This window comes from Halichoeres trimaculatus, unplaced genomic scaffold (assembly GCF_033239565.1).
Source record: "Halichoeres trimaculatus isolate MK-OKI-2021-1 unplaced genomic scaffold, fHalTri1.1 fHalTri1_scaffold_9, whole genome shotgun sequence".
Taxonomy (NCBI): domain Eukaryota; kingdom Metazoa; phylum Chordata; class Actinopteri; order Labriformes; family Labridae; genus Halichoeres; species Halichoeres trimaculatus.
This window is the reverse complement of record NW_027437188.1, coordinates 22,527,349-22,555,077: the sequence shown is the minus strand read 5'-3', so window position 1 is coordinate 22,555,077 and position 27,729 is coordinate 22,527,349. Positions and strand designations below refer to the sequence as shown.

The 27,729-nt window shown below is 40.5% G+C and overlaps 1 protein-coding gene across 4 annotated transcripts in view; it reads right to left on the bottom strand.

Annotated features, from left to right (window-relative positions):
• The window catches only part of dscamb (Down syndrome cell adhesion molecule b), a 124,741-nt gene extending 110,853 nt beyond the window's left edge, over positions 1–13,888 (bottom strand). For 2 of the 4 annotated variants that reach the window (XM_074678857.1, XM_074678859.1), the window contains exon 1: positions 13,113–13,888. In XM_074678857.1, coding sequence (XP_074534958.1) covers positions 13,113–13,155 — 43 coding nt within the window. In that variant the 5' untranslated portion in view covers positions 13,156–13,888. The remainder of the gene's footprint in view (positions 1–13,112) is intronic. The other 2 variants (XM_074678858.1, XM_074678860.1) reach the window with 2 other exon arrangements.
• Between the last annotated feature and the right edge of the window lie 13,841 nt (positions 13,889–27,729).

Below are 27,729 nucleotides of genomic sequence, written 5' to 3'. Positions count from 1 at the left end.
TTCACAGTGACAACCTGACAGCAGGAAACCTGGGTAATTAAAGCAGCTCTCTGCTTTGTACCCTCAGGGCAAGTGTGCCTGGGACAGGAAGATCATACCTGGTCCTCGAACATTCAAGACTCACAGTAGCCAGAGCAGCAACCTTATCAAAGTCCAGTTCCTAATCTATGGATCTATGGAAAGCAGCATTGGACTGATTAATGCAGTCATATTACAATGCAAGATCAACAGCAGCTAAAAATCAGAGTGTGACCTGACCCAAATTTGTAAAGGTGTAGTTTAATAGTTGATGATCCTCTTCCAGAAAAGGTAATTGTGTGATCTCAAAGGCTAAAATAGCATGTAGCAGCCCTGAGACAGCAACAACAGCCATTCAGAGCCTGGCAGTCCATGAGTAAGCATTCCCACTGATCTGATCTGCCCAGAGGCAATACACCATGCACTGAAGTTAAATGAATGTCTTCCAATTTGCTCTCATGAATATTAAGCAGTACTGTGACAGTAGAAAGGGCTGGCTGTATGCAAGCTGCTGATCCACACCGACAGATCTGTCCTCTGATGTCAAGGAGGGGCGGGTAACGCTGAAACAAGGCCCCCACAGCAGATGAGTCTCCTCCTCCCCGGTCTATTTTCACGTCTTAAATGGGCCGGAGAGGCAGCCTGTCTCATCAAGGGGGAAGCCAGAGATCCTGGACCGTTTCTCACTTTAGTAAAACTGAGTGATAAAGACACTGATGTCTAAATTATGCTGCAGCTGATGATGATGAGTGCATGAGAGAGGATCTGATGAGGGATTATTCAGTTGCAAACTAAAGCAGCTCCCTCTGCTGCTGCTGCTGATGAATTAAAAACTTCCACTTGTACAATTCAATGGTTTTGTTTCAGAAGCAGCAGGAATGAAAACAGGAAAGAACTAGAATAAATAAAAATAGAGTCTGATACAAAATGCCACATATATTTATTGTCTGCCACTGTGATCTTCTGCACTTAACCCCCTTTAAAATTAGATTGAAGTTATTACAGATTATTCATACTTTCAGCACCTTCAACCTCACCTATTAATTAAAATGTTCTCTAATTGTGGCAAGAACTAGAGAGAGCAGCACTGTGAGGATGCCTCTCCTCAGCCCAATTAAGAAAAATGAAAGTAAGTATTTTTAGAAAACTAATGCTTATCCTTTAGACAAACAGTACGAGGCGAATAGGTTTATAAATACATTTTAGGGTTGATTTATTCTTGTGAAGCGTACAACAGACTGAACAACACACAGATGCAGAGGCATAATATTGCAGTCTTGTGATTGTAAGGTACAGATAGTTAATATGTGTTAAGTATATTTAGAACAACAGGTTTCTTGTAAAGTTGAAACTGTAGATGAAAAAGTTCAAGTGTTTCAATAAAATATTATTCCTCAAAATTTCTCTCAGAAGTTCCAAATTAAGTCTAGGTTCATGCACAGTAGGATTGCACACAGATCAGTGCAGTGGCCAGGGGTGGCCCCTTTGAAATCTGATTGGCTAACCCAAACCCCCAACTATGATTAACAATTGATCGTAATTTTGCCTTGTGAGAAGGACTTTCATAATTAACCCTTTGAGGTCGCTGTCTTTGTTATTCAACTGATTTTATTTTCCTGTTTTTTCAACCCCAACTTAAAAATCCCATTAAAAAAAAACTTAAAGAATATTCAATTGTTACCTCTTCAAGTTAAATGAAATGTAAGTAGTCATTGTTAATTGTCTCCACATTTTTCAGCCTGCAACCCCTAAAGTAGTGGTGATGGAGACTGGGGCCCCCAGCGTGTTTCTTTATCAACTTTATCCCCCATTTTGTTTATATTTGTGCAATAATGGATGAAATGTGCAGTTGGAAAAAGCTCATGATTTTTTGAAGGAATTTCACATCCCCCCCATCATTGTTTTGTGAACCCCCAGTGGCACTTGTCCATAGAGTGTATAAAATACGAACATAGTCTCTGCAATGTCACCTGTCTGTTCCTGAAACACTGAAATGAAGCCAGTTGGCAGATATTGGGTATGATGTGAGCTTTGAGCTTTTTGTCTAACAGCTGTAGGGTGCCCTTCAGACATGTGAGCTGAGCTGTGCCTCTTGTTGGACAATCAGATGATCAGATTCCTAATAACTTAAAAACTGCCTACTTAGAAAAAAATCACCTCTGTACAGTGTACGGTAGTAGCAAAAGTGGCGTTTCAGACCCCGGCCATTTTTTTGAACCAGGCTGTAAAATATACCTTTTAATGCTGTGAAAGTCTGTTTTTTGGCTGGTGTGGTTGTGCTTTCAGGTCTTTCTGCAGCCAGCCTCATGCAACTTTTTGCACTTCTGCGTAGGCTTCATTTTTCTAAAATGGATGTTGCTCCTTTGACTGGACCCCCACTTTGGGAACCCCTGCATAAGGTGGATGTGAGTAGTCTAGAAAGAAGGGGTAAAAAATTATTTCCAGATATGTGTGTAAACTTAAATTTCACCTCTGCAGAACTCAGTGTCTCAGTTTGGCCTCAGTATGTTTTTTTTTTTCATTTTCCAGTCAGCAGATGTCAGAACCGTCTTTGCTTTAAGATTCTTTCTATAATTAACTATTATATTAAAACAAGTCTGATTGAGACTTGAGTACATATAATCAAATTCCCCCCAAACTAATCTAATGCGCAGCATACACAGCCTCTTGTGATAATATGATTACACAGCAGCATTCTTGTACAGATGCCTGTTGGCAAAAGCCATACCTCAGTTTAGCAAGCAGACATGGCACATACTGGACAACCAACCTGATTATGTCACCAAATATTAAGGTTAAGGGCCATCAAAACATTCCCTGTTGATGGTGTCTTGACATGACGGTTGTCCACCTGCATGCCAGAGAAGGTAACAAAATGTCCCTGGAGGTTTCAGTGTACGATGCCGACCTGACACTGACAGAGTTTAGCCTGCAAGGATCTCATTTCACTTTTGTTTCTGGGATCTGCTTGCTAGCCCAGGTTTGTGAAATGCTAGAGTAAGTAGCTTTTTCATTTTTAGTGCCCATAGCTGAAGGAGAGTCAGCTAATCTTAAATATACCACAAATAGACCACAGTCAGCACATTGATGTGTGATGATGACACAAACTTACTCCTTAAAGATGCAATGAGTCTAAAAACTGGGGTTTTAAAGAATAAAAAAATGTTTATACTTTAAAAATAAGATATGGTGAGTAGGGGATGTGGTGGTGTAATCTGTTCAAAAATCAGGACTTACACCAAAGTGCAGGATTCATGTTCCTCATGGTCAGACTTAAAGTGATACTCCGGGATGAAACAAGTTGGGTCCTATCACAAGGTTTAGGGCAGAAATTACCCCTACAGCAGTGATTTTGTGCAGCAGAAGCCCAGAGCGCTCGCACCGAACACCCCCTCCCTGCTGGTCTGCCACTTTCCTCTGCATTCAGACGGGGCCATTTTTTACTTGACCAAAAACACAAATAAACGGACTCCCACCCAAAAAATCTGACATCGGTCTGCATTCACGTTTCACTTTGCTTGCAAAGTGAACGGCAGGTCGTCCTCGCTCTCATAATCACTCATCTTCACGTTGTTATTGCATAATTCGTCCTGGCAGACCACCTGCGTTTGTTTATATCTGGCACGCCGCGCGCGGACTGATACACTAAGTGGCGAGCGCCTCGTTGCCAGCTGTGGCTCTGCAGTGGATGTAGCGCTGTTTTACGACACGATGAGAACTAGAGCCTTATTTAGCGGTGTTTTGTGTGAAAGTAACGCGCTGAAAATTCTCTAAATAAAGCGTAAATTCAGACTGGTATCAGATTTTTTCGGTGGGAGTCCGTTTATTTGTGTTTTTGGTCAAGTAAAATATGGCCCCGTCTGAGTGCAGAGGAAACCGGCAGAGGAGCAGGGAGGGGGTGTTTGGTGCGTGCGCCCTGGGCTTCTGCTGTATAAAAACACTGCTGTAGGGGTAATTTCTGCACTAAACCTTGTGATAGGACCCAACTTGTTCCATCCCAGAGTATCACTTTAAGGAGAAGGTCAGAGCCAAATTGCAAGTTTAGTATCTATGCCTGTTCCTGGCTTCAAGTTACGTTGGAATATCTCTAATTAACCAAAAAAAAAACACAATCTCCTCTATTAACCAAGTGTCTCAACCCAGGCATTGAAGGCTAGCACTGCTGTGCTGTAGGAGTATACAGTGTTAGAAAACATATTCAACATGTTGTCATGTTATATTTAAAGACCTGTTCAGCATAAAAATTTGGCATGTTTGATGCATGTAATCAACAAGCATTCTGTTACATGAAAAACAGACATAAGGTATACATATATATTTTTTATTATTATTAATTCTTTTGGCCCGTTCCAATGGTCCCACTACAACTCATGTCCTCATTTTCCACCCGAGTTCTGACTTTTCTGGCTCCCTTTTGAGTTGAATTTTGTTCTACTAATGTTCAGCCCTTACTACTAATGTTGTACAGGTGATAATGTCATTACAGGGCCATGGTGGCCCTTTGGAGATATACTGCTGCCTTGTTTTGTCCAGCAGATGTCTGTGACCAGCAGCTGGTGGAGTGTGTTAATGTTGATGTCACAGCAGCTGGTTGCTCTCATCCTGTTAGCTTTGCCTGCCATTATCAGCCTCCCCCAACCCCTCCCTCCTCCTTCTCCTCCTCCCCCTCCTCCTCCTCCTCCTCCTTTAAGCTGCTGCTACTGCTGCTGCGTGCATGCTCATTTTAATACTCCAGACTCATTTGACCGTCTTTATGGACTTATCATATTAAACATTTATCGCAGCCATTTCCCTAAACCAAGCATGTTTATTCAACACTTAAGGGACCACAGCAGGGCTCCTTTCAGCAACCCATCTCTCCCCCCCCAACCACACACACACACACACACACACACACACACACACACACACACACACACACACACACACACACACACACACACACACACACACACACAGTTACTTTTTTCTTTTCCTTGTTTTTCTCCATCTCTCCTCATCTCTCCCTCAGCCCCACAGCAATTTCTTCCCTCTCCCCTCTTCTCTCGTTTTCTCTTCTCTCCGGTCATCTCTACCTCCAGTGGATGGGACACTGAGGGACTCATGTTGTGTGAAGCAAGGCAGCCAAGCAGACACAAATGTATTCTGAGCATTTAGTACTTTGGATGAATCGAGTTTTAATTTAATCATCTGATCAAACACTAATTAGCATAATCACTTGTGGGGATGGATGGTCTAGATAGAGAGACACAGAGCTACACATAATAGAGCTCATCCTGGCAACAGTCTATGGGGACACTTAGCAACATGTAAACAGTTTTATGCTTCTGGGGAGCCATGCAGGGCTCTGTCCAAATTACCTCCCTTTGTACAAACAATACATACAATTCTCTATTTCCTTTAACAGCACAGCCACTGCAGAATGATCTATTCACTGCCAGACTACCCTACAGTCAAATGCACTGCTGCCAGGCCCTGTGCCCTTTTATTTGATCTTGGACAAGATGGCGTACTGCAGCATCACACAGCAGTCTGGGCAAAGGAGGTCTGGGAATTCTAGGAATACCACAAAGTGCTAAGATTATTGACAATGCACTCAGTCTCACACCGGGACTGGGGATCGATGAGTGGCTGGAAGGACATAAATCAGACTCCTGTGGCTCCACTCCATGTCACACCCTACCCCACCCACCCAGCTCCCCAATTAAACTCACACACACACACTCTCTATCTCGCTCACACACACACAGGCATGCAAAAAACTGTAAACCCATCAGCCTCCCAAGATATGTAGGTGTTTGCACGTAAAAAATCTGCAAATACACCATAAAGCACCCACTTTATTCAGCTCTCACACACCTTAGCTCAACTCCTACAAGATGACAGCGCTTTAAAAATGACCTGCTAAAAATAACCGCCACTTACTTGGTCTTAAATCTTAGCATCTGTGCCAGGTTTAAAAATAAAGAGCAGTGTCGAGAAACCAAGCTGGACCCATTTGTCTTTCTGTCACCCTGTCTATCCTGATTCCCCTTCCCTGTTATCCCATTGCCTACTTTAATATTTGACTAAGGAGCATCAGAAACATGGGAAGCTTTCACAGAGAAACAACACCTGCAGATGTGCCCTGGAAATCGTAATAAAAGTGTGAATGTAAAAAGTACTGCAATAATATATGGCTGGGTAGTTGCAGAGGGGCTTAGGGGGGTTCATGTTTTGAAATCATCAGAAAGATTTTGGAAATATAAGGGGAAAACACAGATTACAAATGCAGCATGGAGGAGACAGAGACATGTTGGTGAGCCACAAAACATCATGCCCAAGCCAAAGTCTCAGGGATCAATTCAGCCTTGGGCCTCAGAGTGTGTCGAGTTCAAAGCCTGGCCCTGGTATGTGGAGGACTGGATTAAGAGGCAGTATTTATGAGGTCTAGCCTGAATGTTTGTCTTGGTGGGTGATGGATAGCAAACCCATCACACCTCTGCCACCTGTCTCCTAGAAGGAACAAAAGCTCTGGTGGGGAGCTGACTGCAAGGAGTGTGTGAGCCAAAATGTGCAGAATAAAACACACACATATATAACAGGGCGTACACTGCAGGGAATGCACTGGTGTTTTTTCTGCCAAGGGATTGAATTTAATACTCATATATAATCCTAAAATATGGTCATATATGTTCAAGTGTTAAACATGTTTCACTGTTTCATTATGGTTGCAGAATTATTTAGTTAATTTCCCCAAAAAAGTTTTTTAGTCTTACATTTAGGTGTAATGTATGTTGCTGATGATGTCACCAAAAAGGTTTTTAAGAAAAGTCACAACCAGTCATCAAAAGAAGACTACAATCTTATGACTGCATTTTATTTTTGAGCTGATACCAGTAATCAATACAAACCTACTCATGAGGACCAGTACAGAAAAGAGTTCTGTTTTTCTTGTGCTGTAATACTTTTCACTTAACAATTTTGTAGCAAAATCATACACCAAAAACAAAGAACTCCTTGTATGTCATTTATATTTTTACTGCAAACCCGAGTACACCTGTGCATGTGATAATGTCTTTTTTATGTTAAGATCTGATCCAGCCACTGTAAACAAACTCAGCATACTAACAGTGGAAACCCATGTGGTCATGGCAAAACATATGTCACTGACAGTGTTGTTGGTCATACTGTGAATTTGTGTAGTGATTGCTTAAACAAGGCAGGCAGGTATATGTCTGCACAGCAGCAACAAATTTGGCTACTGCTGAAAACAGGCCGTTAACTAACAGTATTACTATGATTTCTTGGAAACAGAGTGGGTCATAAGCTGCGGTAAACTTAGTGAATTTATCATTAACTTTCTGGGGTTCTCAATTCAGCGCTACAGCCTAGGGCTGTCAATTTTTATTCGAGTTTCAAGCAGTTGCTTATCGTCGGACATGAGGTGAAAAGTTCATGTTCAAACTCTAATTGCCTGTTCAAAATGTCGGCTGCAGCAGTCTTTCTATTCACTTATATGCTGCCTACCAAGGAGGGCACGGCTGGATGTGGAAACGCAAACAGGATCAGGCTTCACCAGATCCAACCCGTACAAAACTGTACTGATCTGTACCGGACCATTTGGTGGAAATGGGGCTAAACCTGGGCTACAGGTACCCGCGACTCTCAAAGCTAGCTCGTAAATACCTGTGTGTGCCAGGAGCCACACTCGATCCCGATCAAGTTGATAGACTTGTGTTTCTGGCAAATATATCAGAAGTTAAGATCGGCCGTTCAACTTCACTGTTAGTTAAATGTTTTACCTTGCTAAGATTTTATTGCAAAGTTGTTGATGGAGCCCCCTCCATCAGACGGGCTGTTAAGTTAGTGTGTGTGTGTGTGTATTTAGGGGAGGTATTCAAACAAATTACAGGTCACTTTAAATTTGTTTAAACTTGATCTTTTGAAAAAGTCACAGCCCACTGCTTCACTGGTGCTTATGCTAGCTGCAGCTTCTGCTACTTCATATTTCTTCGTTGCATTTTTTTTATCACAGCGAGGATTTTTCAGGTGACTTGAAGGAATCAATTTGGTAAAACTTTGGAGCCACCTGATGTTCTGGGATGTTATAGTTATTTAATAAGTTGGTGACAGCAACTTTTATCAGTTGTTTTTATTAAAGAAAATTGTATTCAAAAATAATATACTATTATGGTGTCTTTAGTGGCCTGACAAAACTAATCAATATATTCTGCATCCCTACTTCAGTCTTTCACTTTCTAGGACCAAGCTGATCCTCATCAGGATGAGTAGATGTTATAAGTGGAATATTATGGGAAAAAATCTAATTAAGGGTGCATACTTCACTTTGCAAATGAGTTGTGAAAAACATCATACTTAATATAAAAAAAAAAAAAAAAGAAGTTTGATGTGGACCACACAGTATTTTAAGTGTATGCTTCATATCCAAACCTTTACCTTCAGAACGGGTATTAACCTGAGCTTTTTGAAATAAGTTAGTCATCATGTATCATATCAACCACATAAAACTTAATAATTAAAGACTGAAGCAATAGCATGAAGTCCTTATTTAGCCTTTAACCAACCCGTATAGTGCTGTAACTCAGAGTTTAGGTCATGGTGAAGTTTTAGTTTAATAGTGCTGAAGCCCTAATGTTTGTTAAAACAACGCTTGGTTGACCACAATTATTGACTTTGTAGGACTGTTAGAATAAGATAATTTTAAACATTCTGATGGTTGGTGGTGGAACATTTATGCAGATTGTCTCGTGTCTTATGTCTCTGTTTGCTTGACTCCAGCGTTCTCCTGCCTGAAGATCTTTGAAAGATTAAAACCTTACTACAAAGAAGCGCAGAAGTACCTCTTCCTTGACTTAGTCTGTTTTAAACTGTCAAATAAAGCGTTTAAACAAGCACCTCCACTACAGTACCTGTGCAGTGCAGCACAGTAATATAACATGTCACTTTGACAGGTGCTGAGTGAATTAAAAACATCCTCTCTACTCAGAACCCTGTCTGAGAGGGAAACCCCCGCCAGATGTACTACAACCTCACTTTGCACGCATGATCAAACACCTACATCTGGGTGCTGAGGGCTTTTCTGCTCATCCCTGCAGATGCTAAATGATATCGTTAACATTTTAATGCAGGAGACATTTACACACTGGCTTGCGCAATTACACCTCTGATTCAGTGGAATCCAGACAGACACAGTGTGATCGGTAATTAGATTTTACATTGGGTGAAACACAGTGCGTGCACACACACACACACAGGCACACACACTCATACACACATAGTCGCCAAATGCTGCTCCTAATTAGGAGCTAAACAGGCTTGAGGAGTTGGGTACAGTAGAGTAGCCCTCATTACGGGTGAGGATGTATGAACTAGGGGATATCTATTAAGATCACACATCAGGGCATCCATTACCCAACATTAGCAACCCTTTTAAACTGGAATCACACACAGAGTTCAGAATATAACCCAACAAACCCTCTCATAACACTCACAAGTGAGCAAGAGTTAAGTGGGTTTAGCCCATTAGATATTCATATTAGAGCAAGACGGCACAAGATGATCACTTGACTGCACCCTGTGTTTTCATGGGGTTCTCTAATTTAGGCGTTCTAAACCTTAATTTGATATCAGTAAACACATTAAAAGCTGTTAGTGCAGTGTAGAGCTGGTCATGTGTCAGTTCAGAGACTATGAGCCGCCTCTGATCAGCCAATCTTCAACCATCCTAAGTCATATTTTGGAATCACCTCGCAGCTCCAACAAACGAAGCTCTCATTAGTGCACTGCCTTCATTGCCTTCTTTCTGGATTTATTACTATGCAAAAACCGGGTTCCCCAGATCTACTCAAAGCCAAGTTCAATTTATCTATCCAGCCTGATCCCTGTAGCATCTCCATCTAGTGTTTCAGGTTTCTTATAATGTGGGGTCATGGAAAAATTGGCAGGCTAACTGATGTTGGCAGCTATTTACTGTACCCAAAGTTACACTGGGCTAGATGCTCTGAAAGAGCTTCCTATTTCAAAGTGGATCTGCCTTTGGCCCGAGAAATGTCACAGATAATTGAGATCAAATTTTGATTGTGTGATCCGCTGACCTTTGCATAAAATGTTCATTTGTTAAAAAGTTGGTGATACGTCCTTTGGAGTGGTGAGAATCGGGTGAAGCTGTGTTTTTCTGTCTGCTAATCATCTCTGTGCTCATGGAGACAGAGCGAGGAGCCTTTCCTCGTTAAAGCTTTTGAATGAGATTTTGAATGGGCCAGTTTAGCTTGCTGTGGTTTTGCCTAGAGGGGACCTAGAGGGGGCTTTTTTTTAATTATGTTTCTTCTCTAAATTTATGGATTCTGCTTTGATAGGGATATCAAATAGCAAAAGTATAAAGACTCAAATAGAAAACATTATGCCAGAGTTTCTTTTTTTATAATCCAGATCATTTCAAGTGACAGCAGAGATATCCCAGGTGTGAATTTATCCTTTATTTTCCTTCGGTGAAGCCAGAAATGGTAAATCACTTGAAATCTTCATACGAAACAGGATTAAAACTTGACATTTTGCATTTATTCCTTCTTTGACAATGAATTGGATTCTGTGTTTGACCTTAGCATCAAGAAATGGCCAAAAGGCTGAATGGGAAAGAAACTAATTGAAAGTTAGTGACCACAGGCGTATTAATGTAACAGGATGTGTTGATATTCAGATTAAGAAGATCTTTTTCAGTGGCGGCTGCAAATGCAGCCTCAATAACAACTCAATATCCTGAATCATCCACTCTGTAATCCACTGGTTCCTTGGTCTGCCATTTTGTTGTGGTGTCTGACTCGTCTTGGAAGCTCTTTATACCCAGAATACAAAAACAATCCCACCATGCACTGCAGACAAAGAGTAAACAAGTTCTCACCCACAATAACCCCGAATGATCTGAAGTATCTGATATTGTTTCTGCCATCTGACACCATATAGTTTTCTACCCCATATAGTGAGAAGTGAATGAGTGAACGTTTTCGGACGCAGCCCCAGACACCCATTAAGGAGGTTACCATAGAGACAGGCCAGTGAGCATGTGATAGGCCTAACTCTGAAACAGCAAGAATTGTCTACAATCCAATCGCTGCGCCGGCTTCTATCTACAAGGTCATTCATTCATTCTGACAACGCCTGCTCAGCCGATGAACACCTCATTTTCATGATAATCAACAAAACATCCAACCGCGGAGGACAAAGTCTTGTAGCAGGGCTCCTGTACACACAGTGATGGAGAAATCAAATAAAATGGCAACAGAAACAGCAAGTGATAAAGAACCATGATTGCAGTGACGAACACAAAAAGTGTAATGTCTGCACTGAGCACCATCGACACTTTAATCCCTATCAGTTGTTGGCCACAGGCCTCGTCAATAATCCCTTATGCAATAATCGGACACAATCTTGCATGGCAGTTGATCTAATGTCAGAGTCAGATGATTATGATTAATGAGGATTCCTTATTGTTTCTTTATGAGTTTCAGCGCAAGCTGGGCTGTGGAAGATACCATTTTATATGGAGTCAATGTCAATAAACGGTACGGACCGAGGGTTGCCTTCGTGCTGAAAAAGCAACGACACAATAACAAAATCCATTTTGAAGCCTTATTTTATCACCCCAGCCAGAGGGGGAAATCCATTTTGGGGACGCACAATCAAATCACCGCCTTTCCATGTGATTAAATGTATTTCATACCTGTAAATCCACCTCTTTTCAAATTTTTGCTTCGTGAATTTGTTTTTTCTTGACCCTCTGATATGAATGCAGCCACGGCGAGCTTGATTTTTGCTTCACTATGTGAACAATCCCCATCTTATCCCCCATATTTGTTTTCTCACAAACATGTTTCCATTTTCTTTCCTTTCTCTCCCCGTCTTCGATTCTTCCTTTTTCTTCCTCTGTTTTTTTGCACACACCCAGTCAGCCATAATCCCTCCCTGTAGAAGGGACTGTGGCCAATAAGTGAATGCAATAAACAGTATCAATTTTCTGCTATTGATTATTGATACACTATACGAGCACACAAATATGCATGCTGCATGCGTGTTTGCAATGCTGCACATGTACCAAAGCGAATACAAGTGTGAATTAAGAAGAAAAATCACAAACGAGATGCACAACCAAATCTAGGTGTTTGAATACAGCATTTGAATGGAGGATGGGACTTGGGTTGATTTGAAAGGAAAATTTAATTCACATTTCTTGTATGTTAGTGAACTACTTTTGGATTTCCTTGAGATATGACCTCTTTGGAATTTGCCTCATCAATAAAATGAAAGTTGGAGTAATTTTGTGTGAACCAAGTGTGCTTATCTTCTCTCAACAAACGTGCGTTTTAAGATAATCACCGTGAAACTAAATTGAAATTCCTGCCAAAAAGCGGTGAAGGGATGTTGGTATGATTCTGACGGAGCCATGAAAACAATTTCATATTCAGCATTAGTATTATTTTTTTAAATTAGAACCTGAAGAACTGGTTCTATAAATGTATAAACTACACAATTTTATGCATTTTATATATATTTGAAAAAATGTGCTTACTGTTGGGGAGAGGGGAAGGGGTTAAACCAAATGTCCATTATATCAAATACGTCACTTATTACTAAGGGCCACAGTGGAACATGGCTGTGACAGAAAGTGTCATTAGGTAGCACATAAAACATAAATGGATCAAATAAACTGGAATTAAATTGAAATAATTAAAACTTTAGAAACATATGCAATGAACATGATCAATAAATTAATTAAACAGAGGCCCAAACATTATTTATCCTCTATTTTCATCCAGCTCACTGTGTATGTGAAGGCCAGAAATGTGTATAATGGTTGGCAGGAGAGCTTGAAGGATTTAAAACGCAATTCATGCCTCTCCCGCCTCTGCCTCTATCAAGGGTGTCAGCCTTTTGACAAGCATATAAAATCCATTTCATGTGGGTCACAGGTGACCCCCATCCTCCCTCTCCAGTCACTTGGCTGTCTACTACTCATTTGCTTTTTATAATATGTAATGAGCACTAATAAAAAATAATTTAAATAAAAAGCACTCTGAATTAGAGTCAGTGAAACTTACCATTCAAGATGCACTGGAAAAAGATAAAAGCCAATATCCACATGCCCTGCTCCGTTCAATCCCCCCAAGCTATGCTTTCTCTTCTTCCTCCGACCGGCGCCTCCCTGGGTCTCTCTTCTGTGTGCTTGGGGTAAGGTTAAACATTTGCCACTGTCTTTACGCAAACCGGTCCGAGTCTCTACTTTTAATATATCCTTGATACTTTTTCGTTTCACTCTTATTTTTCCCCGAGCCCTGTCTTAGCGCTGGGATCATAAATGAGCCTCTGTGATTGTCTTGGGGAGAGCTGTGCTCAGACTCTCTTCTTCTCCTTCGCGTCTTGCTGCTTCTCCCTGTTATTCAAAAGGATGCTGAAGGGGTAAAGCCAGCCCAGGTGTGTGTGATGCTGAGTCAGAGCCGGGTAAGAGCGGATCCTTAAACAAAAATGAACGCAAAAAACAATTTGGCCGAACTAAATCTTAAAATGTCAGAAGCTCCGATTTTGAAAAGAAAATAGTGAATGACGGATCATCCTTAAGGAGGGGGTAAAAAGAAAAATAAGAAATTAAAAACAACTAAAGAGCAAAGAAGCCAAAAGGGAGGAGAGAGTGACTGAATAAGAATGAAAAACAGTTTTTTTCAGAGACTCCAAAGTCAGATCATCTTCATCGCCTCTGTGCGTCCAGCAAGAGGCGAGCAAGCGCATCTTCCCCGCTGCCGCTCTCTAATCGCACCACACTGACTCTCTGAGCATTACACAGAGTAACCCTCTCCCTGCCCCTGCAGACGCTTTAATTCCTCATTGCCTTAAAGGAGCAGAGGCGGCTACCGGTCTGTCCTGAGGGCAAAATACTACTGGAGGTGAGAGTGTGAAAGCACACCGTGAGCAGGGCAATTTGCATTAAGGAAATGAGCTGCACCTGACGCACCGAAGCACCTAGGATAACAATTTTACGCACGGAGATGTGCCGGCTCAGACAGAAAGCGCTGTCTGCTGTTGTGCAGGTGCACTCAGTATTCAGCATTGTGGACCGGATCTAGCTTGAAGTGAGTCAGTGGGGTATTTTTCCTATTAAAAAGGATCAGAGCAGAGTTCCTTACAGGGGTGGGCGTACAAGGACATCCAATGACGCACATTATTTATTTAATAAACTAAGTGCTGGAATGACTAATTAAATCACACTTTCAAATAATTTGCATTGATTTAACAACAAAACAAAAAGGAAATAGAAAGACAATGAAGCATGTTGTCAGTGGTTTCAGAAAAAAAAGGGTTTTGCCAAAGCATCCCCCTCCCCAAAGGCGCACAGACACACCCACACCCACACCAGCACATACACAAACACGCTTCATACTGCCTCCCTCAACCCCATAATCCACCCACCACCACCTCCACCACCACCACTCCATTTTAATGCCTGCCTTGAGGTCAAGGGTGTAGCTGTTGTAGGCAGCAGGAGCCTGTGGGCCTGTCCACAGAGCTGGGTTATACTGAATGTGATATAACCAGCAGGGCTGGTCTGCATCTCATTCTCTCTTCCACATGACAGAATATATTGAAAGTGAAATCCTGTTTATTTACCTCAGGATACCCATTTTCTGTTCTTATATCTTGTCCGCCCTCAATTTATTCATGCTTGTGTGAAAGTAGATGTATGTTTATATGAAGGAAATGATTAGTCTAATCTCTGAGTCCAGATAGATGGAGGCATGACTCGAGCTTTCCTGCATCCGAGAGCCAGTGTTTTGATCAGCCTGTACTTTCCTGTTGACTAGTCTTTATATGTTTGTCTACAGTGCCTGTCCACTTGTCTGCTTGTGTTCACTCCTGTGCAGCAGACAAACACGAACACTGCTCAGCCTTTGCTTGAGTCTGTACCAGAACAAACTGTACCAGCTCACCTTAGAGTGACTTCAGGTGCTCCTTCTTTTTTCACTTTTCTGCGTCCTGTTCCGCAGATCTAGATCACTTTCCTCACAGTTGTCTCCTTTTTGAACACTGTTGTAACGAACTTAATCTGTAACCTGGTGAGGATCATCTTGTTTTTTTTTTCTTATAGGTCACGAGATAGACCAAACAAGTTTTAGTCCAGCACGGAGGAGAAAACATGGGTGAATCAGGGCAGTGGGTCAGAGATCCTTCCTGTCATTTAGAGTGGATTAGGAACGTCATGCTTGTGTTTGGGCTTTATATTTTTGGCATGGATCGTTAAGTAAGTTCATCGTTTGCAAAAAAATAAAAATAAATAAATTTCAAGCTCATTAAAAAAAGGGGTGCAAATAAATCACACATTATCTTTTCTACTTTAAATAGACATCCTGCTTCTGTTGTCATTTGTAAAATGTCACAGTTTTATTATGAACGCCATAAATTTTCTGCTACTGAGCAATTTCACAGGGAACAGTACAGGGCACCTCTGAATTTTTACTCTGCTTTATTTCCACCGTAAAGTTCAAGGACTGTTTGTGTTTGTGCATGATCCCAAAGGCAAATCCTTCTCATGCCCAACAGGTAATCAACCATACCAGAGCTAGATGTTGTTTCCTCTGGTTCTGCCTTCAGCAACGAGTGAACGCGAGAATTTTTTTTCTGCCACTGAAGGTGACATTAACCGCCGGCAAAGACAAACAAAAACTAAAGGGAGAAGAAAAACAGGATCCTGCTTGGGCTCAAGGGATTGAGAGATAGGATCTTTGGAATTAGAGGGTGCCATCTGACATTTAGGGGAAGATGAGGCATTGTTGTAATCTAGCTGAGCAAACAGGATTTTATGAAAAACCTAAACTAGGAAACTTGAGGGTAACATAAATCTAAGTAAAGACATGTGAATTAAAGGATGATTTAAGTTTGTTTGTTTTGGATAACAGATCTATTAAAAAAAAAAAAAAGGGCGGGGGGCAGCCATTTAGACCAGAATCAGCTGTGTTGAAAAAAGACGATATGGCTCTTTTTATTCTATCATGCTAGGATGCATTTGAAGGATGGGGCTATGTATTGTGTTCAATATAAACACTATACACACACACACACACACTGCACATGTGGAAGCTTCCTGGTCTACAGACAGTTTCACAGTGTGTGTTTGGAGAGAAAACAAACTGAAAGATAAGATCAACACTGACCAAAGGACCCTACAACTACCTACACACAGCAGGTGTAAATGAAGCCCAAATCTGTACTACACATAGCATAAGAGTCATTTTGAATTAACTGGGTTGACATTTTCTATATTTGTTTAGTTAGTGAAGGTAAATGACCTTTTTAACCTTTAAAACTGTGGATAAAAACATAATCACTTCTTTATCTTCAGGGGCTTTAAAGTAACACAAACCTCATAGTTCAGCACATGTTGAGTAAGAACATCAAAAAGAGCCACCAGCATGAGAGTAATGTATAATGTGACTCCGTTGTTATTTGGGTGGAACAAAGATCACATTTAGCTGACCACAGTTAGACGTACAGATCAAATGTTGGCATCAGTGGCACACAGGGACCTCCATCCGTATGACAACAGGTGCTGGTGTTTATCACTCACACCAAGGAGACAGCTGTACAACTGGACACACGCCTCATAATGTGAAAGACAATACCTTGATTTTCACTCTGAAGACAAGAGCCTTGACCCCGTGACCAGTGCAGAGGTATTCAGGGATTACCACCAACAGATTAGACTCAGGCGTGTAGAGGAGGAACACATATTCAGCAGCTGGGAAACAGCAAAACCGTATGTCCTTACCCGACTGATAGTACTTATTTAAATCATAAAGTTAGAGCAGAACTCCTCGAAGGCTTTTAACTTATCTGCTGTTATGAAATTCATCGGTCTGCTGGAGTGTGTGTGTGTGTGGGGGGGCACTAACAGTAAAACTGCATTATTAGAGACATTGATCAGATCTGTCTGATAACAATTCAAAGTCATATATTACTTGTTAATAATTCAAACACCATGAAATCCCAGGGAACATTAAAAAGAATAAAACAATGAATTCTTGAGCTTGTGGCAATCAGCTGCACACAATAGTTTTCCATACTTAAACAACAGGTGATATCTCTGCAGTGTAAATATTTACATGTTGTGAATTAAGCATAGCATGGTTAGTCCACAGTCAGGTTTGAATGTAAGTGGAGTTGATATTTGGAGGGGTTTACTGCGTGGGTAGGGGGAGGAAGCGGGTGTAGTTCATTTTAGCCCCCCGGCATGATGCCTAAACAGTGGTAAGTAAATGTGACAATGAGGCCCCTGGGCTGCTGCACTGCAGACAGTCTTGGCCATGCATGCGTGCGTGTCTGTGGGTGTGTTTGCATGTGCCACCCTGACTGTGTGTGTGTGTGTGTGTGTGTGTGGATGCGGGCAAGGAAGTAGAGCACATATGAGACAATTCATGAGTGAAGCTCAACCCAAGGTCGTGACTCCTCTGACTCTTACACTCACACTGGCAGGGAATCTGTGCTTGGTGTTCTTTGTTTCGCCGCCAACTTCAGCATGGATGACGAATATAAAATCATGTTTATTTATAAGAGGAGCAGCACCATAATCTGAGTATTTAAATCATTGTTTGGATGTCGATGTCTATTTCTGGGGAAATCTATTGTGAACCAAAGAAGATGTAAATCAATGGAAGTAGGCTAGTTAAATGAGGGATTTAGAGCAGGGGGATTGTGCAAATTTTACTGACTTTTTGTTGGAAGGTTTCCTTAGTCTGTGTGATTTTCTTCTATTAGATGTGCAATTAACGGAAAGAATATTATCACCTCAATGTAACTCTTTTAGAAATATTTATACAAAAGAAACTATGATACAAAATTAACAACAGAGAGTCAATTGTCTAAATGATGGTCTGGTTTGTTTCTGTATATTTGTTTCAGTATATAGAGAATATAGAGTTTCCACTGTTAAACTGGGACCATTTGATAAAATAACTTACAGTGGGCCTTTGTAGCGCTTTTACCCGGTAGTGAAAACTCTATTATGTGCTGTCATCTACCTTGTTAATGAATGGAGATTAGACAGTTTACAACACACAGTGTGTTTCATGAGTGAAACCAATTATAAAATAAGCTGATACAAATCAAGTGTTCCTTGTAGTTTGTTTTAACATGTTTCTTTAACATACTCCTACACAATATCATTCAAGTCTGATTGTGATTCTATTTACAATGTTAGGAACATGGAGTATTTTCAATTCACCTCATTGCTTTTTCTTCTATTTGACATCTTCTGCAGGGCACCACACATGTCCATAAACACACACCCACTCCCCCCTCTCTGCCTCTCCCTGTCCCTCTGGCTGACCATGTCCCTGGCGTGTGGGTAGACGGGCTGTGTAATCCCTCAGGATGGGGCCTCTTGTTTTGACAACTCCTGTGAAGCCCAGTGTCTCTTAAAACAAAACACAGACTGGCCTATCATCAGCAAAATGTCAGCCTGGCTCACTCCTTGGTGACCCAAAGGAGGATCAGGTTGCCTTTACACTATGTGACCCATTAACTCAGAATAGAAACATTCTCAGCGCTGTAATAATGATCCCCTTTGTTTGCTAAGACAATGACAGTGATAAGAGATGAGCCACTTGTAGCTCCTGATAGGAGTGTGTATAAGGTTACTGGTCTTCAGGGCAGAAGTGATGTGCCTCCTAAACAGTCTACTCTTTCATGCAACTGGTCCCTGTGGGATGAGGACTGCTGTAGGTCAGTCAGCATCAGGGCACATGCACACACTTTGAATTAGGACTGCTATAAAAGGGTTGAAGGAGTTCACATGCTACAAAAAAAGCAAACTAAAAGAAAATAATTAATTACAAATAAAAAAAAGGTAATACTATCTTTATAATTCTATGTAGGAAAATTAAGATCTCAAGTTTTTCCATTTTTTGAATGACAAAAATCCTCAATCTTCAGTCAAAATGTCTGTCATTATACTGAGTGCCTCCCTTTGTTTTCTTAACAAAGCTAAAAAGAGGAGATTGATTGAGGGAGAGGCATCACACTGTACAAAACAATTCTTGCTGGCTTACTGGTGCTAGCTGAGCTTTATAATGCTTGTCATTTCTCTTAGTCAGTAGTGGGCACTGTAAGCCAGTCTAACACAGGAATACAGGAAGACAGCCAATAAAGAAGAAGGCCATAGAGGTTGGGTGCACATGTCTTAAACAGAACTTTTTTGTTAGTTTGTTTCACAATTCCATTAGTTTTCTGTGTATTGTTGAGAGAGCAAACGTGAGTGACAAGTTTCCTAAAATTTTAAGACTTCAGCTTCTTTTTAAAACCTGCTGATTCCATTTAAGGCCCAGGCCCCAATTAGTGATTCCAGGTCTCAGAGTTAAGACATTTCATCATATTTCCTGAATACTTCACCTCCTCACTTCCACTCTGCAGAATGGACCACAGCACATGCACTACAGTAACCTCTCCCCATCTCCCTCTGAATTCACCATACCAGCACCCCAGCCTGCTACAGCAACCCCAGCCGGTTTCCCATTGGTTAGCCCCAAGGCACAGAGGAGCATATCTGTAGCCAACCTTGACGTGCTAAACTAGGACGCTGAAGGGGACAGAAATGGGAGGAGAGAAGAGGAGAGGCAGGAGAGCGAGAAAAAAAAAGGGGGGGGGGTAATGAAAGGCTGCTGGAAGAGTGGCAGAAATACGGAAGTGAGGAAGGAGAGCTGCGAGGTTGATGGAAAAGAGGGTACAGAGAAAGGAGTGATGGAGAAGGGAGTAAAGGTGAAGAGTGTGAGTAAAAGGAGAGAAAGAGGGGAGAGAATGGGGTGGGTTTTGGTGATTTGTACTCCGGCTGCATATACGCCTGGTCTTCATCTCCTCCATTCTCTGCTTGAAAACTGGAAAAATCAATACACCCACAGCCGAGTGTATCCCCACATGAACTGGATCATTAAAAATATATAATCTAACACCCCGACATCATTTTTCATCACTGTTACTATCATCATGTTTATGAACAGGTAAGGCTATCTGTACGGTTATAACAATGTAATAACCTGATCAATGGCTCAGAGCCTCTGTTAATCCGCATACAGAGACAGGCTTGTTAACAAATACACACAGTAGAAGTGAAGTAGGGCTGTTGTAATAAGAATATCTGACTTCTCAGCTTCACAACTCAATCCAACTCAGGGTCGCAGTGTTGCCTAGTAACGATGGCACACTACTGACCTTATCTATGTGGTCATAAAAATGTATGAAGAAGCCCCCCTCCCTCTCCTTCCATCCTTCTCCCTTCAGTCTTTCCTACTACCACACAGCCACCCTCACAGCCCCTTATCTCCCCTCTCAGAGTAGTATCCTGCCAGGGGGCAAGCACCCTCTGCGCTCTCCTACCCCTGCCAGGGCAGCTCTGCAGTGGGTGTTATCTCCCTGGGTGCCCCCCTCTCTTTTATTACAGATGGGGGTGCAGGAAACATACACATTTGCCCCTCACACAAAAAAAATGTGCTTGTGTACACTACATGTGCACAGTACATGCAGGCATAACGCAACAGATACAGCACTGGTGGGCGGGTAGTGGGAGGCTGCAAGGATGCAGACTGCATGCAATGAAACTGATAGATAGCTGTTAGAACAGAGGGACACACTCAAGCGCAAAGGAGACTCAATACCAACCGCAAGGTGAGACAGTGCACCAGCCTTCATGAGAGTATAACTTTAGAGAGAAAAAAAACTGGCGGTTTGAGGAAATGTGCTGAATTACACTAACATCTTCTCTATAATGAGTATTTAAAGTACTCCATTACCATATTTGGGAAAGCAATTTACAAGTGAGATATAAGATGTGATCTCTATCCACCCATGAGTCCTTTAAGTGCCTGGTTTTACCTTCTCTAATTGGCCATCACCTTGGAGATGCTCGTCTTAATGAAGAAACAGACTCCAGGTGTTGCACCTGAGATAACTCCTTTGGGTCACAAGAGGAGTGTGACATATATTGTATATACAACCACACCTGCTCCATCTGTCTGCCAGACAATTAACACCATCAGGCCAGGAAAGACTTTTACAGCAAATCGAAGCAAAGTGCTGCTATTATGTTAATTCAACCATGAAGTTATTTACTTTGCACAAGAAAAAAGTCTAGCATTTATGCTTTAACAATACAAATTTTACACTATATTACAAACTTAAAGTTTTGTTATCACAAGACCAGAGGGACCACCTCACCTGCCATAACCCACATCTTACTTTGACCTCACATGTGACCTTACAGCACAAAATAAACACCAGAGTTGAATTGTATTGGTCTCAGCTGAACAATTACAGCAATCAGCATTTCAATAATTAGCATGGCTCCAGGCTGCCACTGCTCCCTCTCCTACTGCTACTGCAACATCTGCTCCGTGGCACCAAGCCCATCAGGTGGGATCCCTGGTATTTGAACAAACACAGGCGGCATATGTGTGTGTATGTAAGCGTTAGAGTAACCAGGGAGACTGGTGAGGGAACGAGTAGTAGTGCCTTGAGGCGAGGAGCAGAAGGGTGGCAGGGTTCCTGACTCCCACCGTGGCCTGCTTAGACACTAGCCTCTGTGACTCATCTACGTGTCACTGATGCTTTTCCTATGCATGAACAAACAGATACAGATACACTGTAGAGAGGCAACTCTATCACCACAGGGGGAGTATATGTGTGAATAGCCTGTGAGACTAGCATGAGCCATCCTTAGTCATACTCCTGCCTGTCTAAGCAGTGAGAGTTGCCATGAAACTACAAGTAATTGATGCAAAAAGAAGCTAAATAAATCAAAAGCAGCTGTCTTTTGTGTGGCTGGGAACATGCAGCGTGGTACCAGTGAAAAGCAGTGATGTATCCATGCACTTGTTGTCTGGTTCTTCCCTCTTATCTTACTTGAGCTCTCCTCATTTGGGCTGCTCTCCTGCAGCAGCAGCTGTGAATATGTACACCTTGTTAGAGAGCTGACAGTTCTGGCAGACAGAGACAGGGAAGTACTTTGTTACCAAGAACAGGCTAACTATGTGTCAATCCCTGGTATGCATAGAGAGGAAACAGATGAAATATATACAAGAGATCTTAAAATCCTCAGAAGATTAACATCATGTTTTGATGAATACAAATGAATTAACGAAGCAAGCTGCATTTATCAATTTAGGTATTCTAATGGACCAAACTAAAAGCTAATTGAGCCCAACCGCTCCGCTAATATCCAGTCTACAGAACTGTAGACTGGATATTAAAATGAGATTTGTCTCAGTACCATGCAGCCGGCCTGATCATAATGACCTGGCCCTATGTAATCCTCATTTGCTGCTCATCCAGCTCCGTCATGCCTGTGCTATAATTACACTGCATTGGACATCACAGAGAAATGCTAACAGATTCAGCAAATCTGTGATCAGCATTGGGGACTTAGTGATTGGGGGTGTCTGTGGGGCTGATTATCAGACCTTTGTATGACACTGTTAAAAGCTAAGAGCTAGGGTCACTGTACAGACAATTTTATTAATTTAGTACTTCCTAATACACCATTTCCAGGCTTAACTGAGTACAAGTTATACCAAGTCTGAAAAAAAAATGAATGAAATATAGTAAGTTTGAGTGTACAATACAAGTCTATTAGCTTAGCTAAGCACAAATGATGTACTTACAAAATTTAGGCTTTTACACAGCTAACCAAACAAATTACACATGTACTATTGTACATGCCTCTTAAATACCAAAGTTGGCAACTTAATGTTGATGGAAGTTCCATGTTTTTATTTTTCATCTCAGTGATTGTTCTCTTTTTTCTGTTATGCCAATTTTTTTTTTTTTTTTCAACTTTGTTTCCAAATATACCTTCCAAATTAAAGTCAGTTTAAATGGCATACTTCATCCATTGTTGTAAGAATATAAACAAAGATAGTGGTTAATTTGTATTGAAATCCATGCAAACAGAAAACGTCTAATCTGTTGTCAACATTTTAGCAACTTAAGAAACATGTTAATTTATGCACATAGGAAGTTTTTACCAGTCAGGTCAGTTGAGTATTTTATCCCTGTCTTTAATTTCCATTTAGTCTGTTTTTTTGGACTGGCCTATCACGCATTCATGTGTATGTTGTGTAAACTGATGGCAAACATAATGTGGATCTATTTCTTTAATGTTAATTTATGCTTTTAAAATACTCCTAAATTTATTATATATTTACATTTGCTTAATGGTTCTTCATTGAGTGTAAGATGAGCCCTTTTTAGGGACATTTGAAAGATACAAAACCAATGCCCGGTACTTGGCAATCAGTATCTGTACCCAACGGTACCAACTTTGGTACTTCTGTGTGTGTTTATGTGATAAATATAAATTTGTTTAATGATAAAATCTCAAAGTTTTTTAATTTAATACATTTATTTCTTTAAACACTTACTCTGTGTTCATGTCCAGCATAGAAAATCACCTTCTCTTCCACTTCCTCACAGTCACAAGGATGCGTTTATGTACTGAAACACGGTACCGTTGATTTGACGCTAATTGGTACTCTGTACTACAGACATAATTCGGTTGGTACCTATAAAAATACCTAATTCGGTACATATCCCTAGCCCTCTGTGAGCAGAGCTCATGGTTTCTCTTGCACTATTTCAAAAAGATTGAAGAGCCCTTTATTGACTATGGCTTGCTTAAGTTATTAAAAAGGAAGAAAATGTGTCTTATTATGGCTTAATATTTGAATATTTGGTTCTCTTCCGTGATTATGTCAAATACTTTGGTTTGCAGTAGTAGGCCAGAGAAGTCAAGGCAATTCAGTAAGCTGGTTTGGATTTGTTGTTATTTTATATAATTAAGTAGGCTAAAAGATTGATAAAAGGACAAAATTGGAGCAATTAATTCATATAAAGAATAATTAGCTGCTGCCAGTGGTGATCATTTACACTGCTTTGTACAGTATTATCCAAAAGTTATATTGTCCCATCTACAGAGGTGATGAACTTTACTGGTGATTTAACAAGTGCATGATATTGTGTGAACTAGTTGATGCAAAGTTCTCATTTAAAAAAAAAAAACATGAGCAGAACTAGCATCAGTGAGTAGTCTATAATCTCATTTAGCAGCAGCTTCAAAATCAGTACACTGCTTTTTCTCAACACAAATCTGTTCGTCTACATAGCCGTGAAAATTAGTGACCTGGAAAAAAAAAACACAAAGCCTTAAAGTCCCGGGCTCACTGGACATCTGTAATTAGGTGAGGATGAGAGTCTGTTGTTACAGGGCAAAAGTGGGTGCATATGGGATTATGTAAAGCTCTCTTATTTTTTCATCATCAGCTGTAATGATCAGAGATGTCAGGATTAAGTACCAATGTCCCAGTAAAGGAGCTTTGCGCTGCCAAATGTAGGACCACTGGCTCTCCCAAGCTGCCTAATTTGTTTTGAGTAGGACAGACAATCTGAAGGCTACAGAGCCTGCATGGGACTGTAGGCACAGGGGTGGTGTGGAGCGCCTTGTTGTGGACAAGAGTTGAACTGCAGGAAGGATGTGGCTAGTAAGCACATACAATATTCTGAATCACCAAGCGCACCATTAAAACAAACAAAATAATGGATTTGTATTTAATATACTTGAGATTTATCTTTCAAAAATCCCTAAAAATGATTAAATACATATATATATTTCATGATGATTATCTTTTCAAATCAAAGCTGTCACTTCTACATTGATGCTGCATCATTTTTAAAAAAAATCTGCATTAGATTCTTTGATAAAAGGATACATGGATATTACATCTTCAGCTTTGTATGTGAGTGATTTCACAGGCTTCTGAGAGATTAATTTTATTAACACTCGTGAATTACAAAATTTGAAAACCCCCTCATGCCCTAATGGCTATAACACACCAACCACTGTTTCAACAGTATTTGATTGGTAAGGGAAGACAAACAGATAATAGATCTTTGCTTCTGCCCTTGCTTTTATACTCTGAGGCCAAGGAAGCATCTCGAAGTAACAAGAAAAACAAGAATTGTGCCTAAATGGGTCATTCACAAGACCAAGTGCATGACAAGAAATACACCGGAAAGAAGATTTTTTGTGGTCACAGTCTTTCCCCCACATTATTCAAGTTATTGTAACTACAGTGATTAACTTCAATGAGATAGTGAGACAGAGAGGGAGAGAGAGATAGGGTGAACATGTGACACTGTAACTGTGGACTCATGAGGATTCCAGAGCAAAACAGTGGTAGCCTCTGTGTAAAGCAGGCAGCATGGAGAAGGCCTGTGACATTGATCTCGCCTTACCACTGAGATCTTCTTCCTTTCTCTCTGTCTTGTCAATGCAGCTTGGGGGACTGACCTGGCTGAAGACACAATAAACCTTTAAGTTTCTAATACTTAAAAATAACTTTTTACCGTTCTAGATAGCAAAGTAAGAGCTGGAATTATTCCTCACATCATGCAGCACAATCTCTGGCCAGCAGCTGAGGCTTGAACAAAGAATGAGCTACAGAGGCATGTGATTGCTGTGTGCATTAATGCTGATTTGGATTATTTTTGACAACTCGATCATAAGTAACTCATTTATCGGAGTGTGTCAAAAGAGTTTGCTGTAAGGATTAAAGGGAGCTGTTAAAACACATCTGTATTTTGTTTAACAAAACAACAGAATGAGCTTGTATAGTCTGCTGTCATTCAGTTTGCAGTAAATATTCTGAAATATACATTTTATTTTTTGAGGATTTTTCCAATCAAAAGGTATTCAATTGCTGTGTTTTGATTATGAAGACACAAACCTAACATGTTTGTAAGAGAAGTACATCAGAACTGAAACTAAACCATGTGTTAAAAGGATAAATTTGTGTCACTACAAAATTTTGATTTAATACATGGTAGTGTACTGTTACAAAGATTGCTGCCTGGAAGACAACATACATATCTTAAATTAAAGCTGAAACAATTCCTCGAATGATTCGAGGTACTCGATTACAAAAAATACTCGAGTAATTTTCTCTGCCTCAAGGAATCGTTTAATTTTAAAAATGATCAAGGAGTGGTATTTCAAATAGAGCTGAGGCCATATTAAGAGAGTTTTCAGACCCCTCAAGCTACCTCTTATACAAAATAGAAACTAGCAACAAATCTAGCTTCTTTTCTGGAGTTTGGAGACTAATGGGTCATTCTACGAAACTGGTGCCATTTGGGTCCGCAACATTTGATGAGATGTACAAGGCATAAAAAATGTGTCAAAGTGTGTTTACAAATTTTGGAGCTACCAAAGCAAGTGCTCTTATTGACATGCTGTATCAGAAAAATCTATTTCTTAAAAAGAAAAAATTTCATTTGAAAAATAACTGCTCTTTAACTAAACAAAAATGTATTTTATCCGATTACTCGATTAATCGATGGGATATTCAGTAGAATACTCCCATACAAAAATATTCGACAGCTGCAGCCCTATCTTAAATAGATGTTTGAATCCAAGTTACATCACAGCAGCTTTGTGTACAACAAAGAAGACACGGTGCACACGTAACAAACAAGTTTTCCCGTCAACGGACTGCACATGAAGAGGCCCTCATGATACTGCTGATTTTCTGAGTTTCAGAATTGATGGGTTAACAAAAGAGGCCCTTGTCTGTGGGGCTCTTTGTTTAAGGTTTAATGGCACAGTTCATATTAACTATTCAGAGCATGATTATGGTCAGGGGTGATGGTGTTTGCCAGCCTTAGAATGGTTTATTGTAAGCTGATCTAAAGAGAAAGCAGTAAAAGAACTGGTCAAAACATCTCAGGAAAAAACAAAAAAAATATTTGTCTCTTTACGGAAATAAACCACTGGGATCTTTCTGGGACATCAGATGGTCAATAATCACACCAAAGTACTCAAACGAGGACACTTGCACAATTTTTTTCATTATTTTTCTCTATGCAGTAGGAAATTTATGAGAGTCAGATGGTTACCAGTTGTAAGTTCTTTTGTTTTCTTTGGTGTTTGTTGATGCCTGCTGTCCTTATAACTGGTAAAAAAAAAAAAAAAAAAAGAATACACAGCTGAACTCATATAACCTGGGGGGGGGGCGTTAGTTTTGATGGCAAATAAAGGAGCATTATGCACCTTGATAAACTGGAGCTGTTCAAGAGAAGAAGCAAATACAAATCAAATGTAGATTCAGTTCTTTTTGAATCAGACACTAAAACGTCTGCTTTAAAAAATGAATGCTGATGAAAATTCTAGACAGCACTAAATGTAGGCCTAAACACGAGGGAATTCCTTTTCTGTGACGGAACACAATTGGAAAATCTACACTGCTATTGCAAGACATTCAAAAGCCATGGCCAAAGTACGGAATTGGAATTTCATTGGAATGCAGTCACATTAAGCTGTGTCACAATGTTAATTTTTTTGGCACACTTTTAAGATACCCATACATACCAACCCGCTGTTACTGAAAGATACAGCCCTATCGTTTAAGTATGCGGACTTTTAAATAGTTCACTATCTACACAGCGTAAGAAACAAATAAAGCGCCACGAGGTATTCAGGAAGTGCTAAGGAGGTTGATTTACTTTCTTAACACTTCCATGTATCCCAAATAATTTTTGTAACTTTATCACGTCTTATTTTATTGTATATCAGTTTTTAGAATATACATATGTGTTTCACCGTGCCCTGGTCAAATCCCGACTTAAGGCTTA